Source organism: Hippoglossus hippoglossus, chromosome 22 (assembly GCF_009819705.1).
Source record: "Hippoglossus hippoglossus isolate fHipHip1 chromosome 22, fHipHip1.pri, whole genome shotgun sequence".
In the NCBI taxonomy this organism is placed as follows: Eukaryota; Metazoa; Chordata; class Actinopteri; order Pleuronectiformes; family Pleuronectidae; genus Hippoglossus; species Hippoglossus hippoglossus.
Window position 1 is genome coordinate 202,075 of NC_047172.1, and position 915 is coordinate 202,989.

At 50.2% G+C, this 915-nt stretch overlaps 1 protein-coding gene across 1 annotated transcript in view; it reads left to right on the plus strand.

Moving 5' to 3' along the window:
• tyro3 (TYRO3 protein tyrosine kinase) overlaps window positions 1-915 on the plus strand; it is a 12,851-nt gene continuing 11,936 nt past the window's right edge. Inside the window, exon 1 of the mRNA XM_034575784.1 lies at window positions 1-287. Coding sequence (XP_034431675.1) covers window positions 239-287 — 49 coding nt within the window. The 5' untranslated portion in view covers window positions 1-238. The remainder of the gene's footprint in view (window positions 288-915) is intronic.

The window sequence follows — 915 nt, forward strand, 5'->3', positions numbered from 1 at the left end:
TTTCCGCTCAGCTCGTGTTAATGTGTCACACTCTTTACGGTCGGACTTCACCACTGACGGAACTTTTCTCACCGACAACTTCTTCGGTGTTTTCTCGTCGCTAAAGAAGTTTCCTGTTTTTCATCCGTTCTCTCGGAGACTCCAGTTTGTTCTGCGGGAAATGAGGCTTCGGTGACGAGGAGGGAGCCCGAGCCGAGCCGAGCCGAGTAACCCGGGCTAAATCTCAGAATATGAGAAGATGGCGTTGATTCTGTGGATTGTTGTGATTTTACTGCGGAGTGTAGCAGGTGAGTTGTGTGCGTGAGTGTGTGTGAGTGTGTGTGTGTGTGTGTGAGAGAGTGAGAGTGTGTGTGTGTGAGAGTGTGTGTGTGTGTGTGTGTGAGTGTGAGTGAGTGAGTGAGTGAGTGAGTGTGTGTGTGTGTGTGTGTGTGTGTGTGTGTGTGTGTGTGTGTGTGTGTGAGAGAGTGAGAGTGTGTGTGTGTGAGAGTGTGTGTGTGTGTGTGTGTGTGTGTGTGTGAGTGTGTGTGTGTGTGTGTGTGTGTGTGTGTGTGTGTGTGTGTGAGAGAGTGAGAGTGAGAGTGTGTGTGTGTGTGTGTGTGTGTGTGAGTGTGTGTGAGTGTGTGTGTGTGTGAGTGTGTGTGTGTGTGTGTGTGTGAGAGAGTGAGTGTGAGAGAGTGTGAGAGTGTGTGAGAGTGTGTGTGTGTGAGAGTGAGAGTGTGTGTGAGAGTGTGTGAGTGTGTGAGAGAGTGTGTGTGAGAGTGTGTGTGAGAGTGAGAGTGTGTGTGAGAGTGTGTGTGAGAGTGTGAGAGTGTGTGAGTGTGTGTGTGTGTGTGAGTGTGAGTGTGAGAGTGTGTGTGAGTGTGAGAGAGTGTGTGTGTGTGTGTGTGAGAGAGTGAGAGTGTGTGTGTGTGAGAG